Genomic DNA, 661 nt, shown 5'->3' on the forward strand with positions numbered 1-661 from the left:
GGCGTCACCTGAGGACGGGGGTCTTTAGGCACCACAGGCTCAAGTATTGGGTCTTTGCTGCTGTCCTGGCTCTTCTCTTGGCTCCTTTCTAGTCCTGATATTTTGGGGACAGCTGGGCCCCTAGCACCAGGGTCGTCATTGTCAGCAAGCGCGCCAACTCCCAACTCCTTATCTGCAACAACAACAGAGAGAAGATGGTTAAACGTGAGGCAGACGGGCAAACCCAGAGCCACTGCTGGGCTGCTCACACTCTAGGAAGTTCCATTTTGTTTCCATCAAGAACTGTCCAGGTCAACGTGAAACTGAAACAAATCCATCTGCCCCAGTAACTCTCCTCAAAATAAACCACGTGGCAGAGAAGAGAGACTCTGTTCAACACTGCTGTTCTCCAGCGTTGTTACTCATCACCACTCCCTGACTGAGAGAACAAACGAGGGAACTGACCCACTGAGGGAGCAAATGCCACGCGAGCTCTGTGCCTTCTCACAGAATGCTTAAGGTTGGAAAAGATCCTTAAGATCACCAAGTTCAATCCACAACCATGTTCACCACTAAATCATATCCTCAAGTACCACATCCACATGTTTTTTAAACGTTTCCAGCGTTGTTGACTGCACCACTGCCCCGGGCAGCTGTGCCAGGGACTGACCTCTCTTTCCAT

At 50.5% G+C, this 661-nt stretch overlaps 1 protein-coding gene across 1 annotated transcript in view; it reads right to left on the bottom strand.

The window, feature by feature from the left end:
* The window catches only part of AUTS2 (autism susceptibility candidate 2), a gene marked incomplete at its 5' end in the record, with an annotated part of 567,626 nt that overhangs the window by 26,988 nt on the left and 539,977 nt on the right, over positions 1-661 (bottom strand). The window contains one exon of the mRNA XM_017735278.1: positions 9-172. Coding sequence (XP_017590767.1) covers positions 9-172 — 164 coding nt within the window. The remainder of the gene's footprint in view (positions 1-8; positions 173-661) is intronic.

The sequence above is a fragment of the Corvus brachyrhynchos genome, unplaced genomic scaffold (genome assembly GCF_000691975.1).
Source record: "Corvus brachyrhynchos isolate BGI_N302 unplaced genomic scaffold, ASM69197v1 scaffold15, whole genome shotgun sequence".
Classification (NCBI taxonomy): Eukaryota; Metazoa; Chordata; class Aves; order Passeriformes; family Corvidae; genus Corvus; species Corvus brachyrhynchos.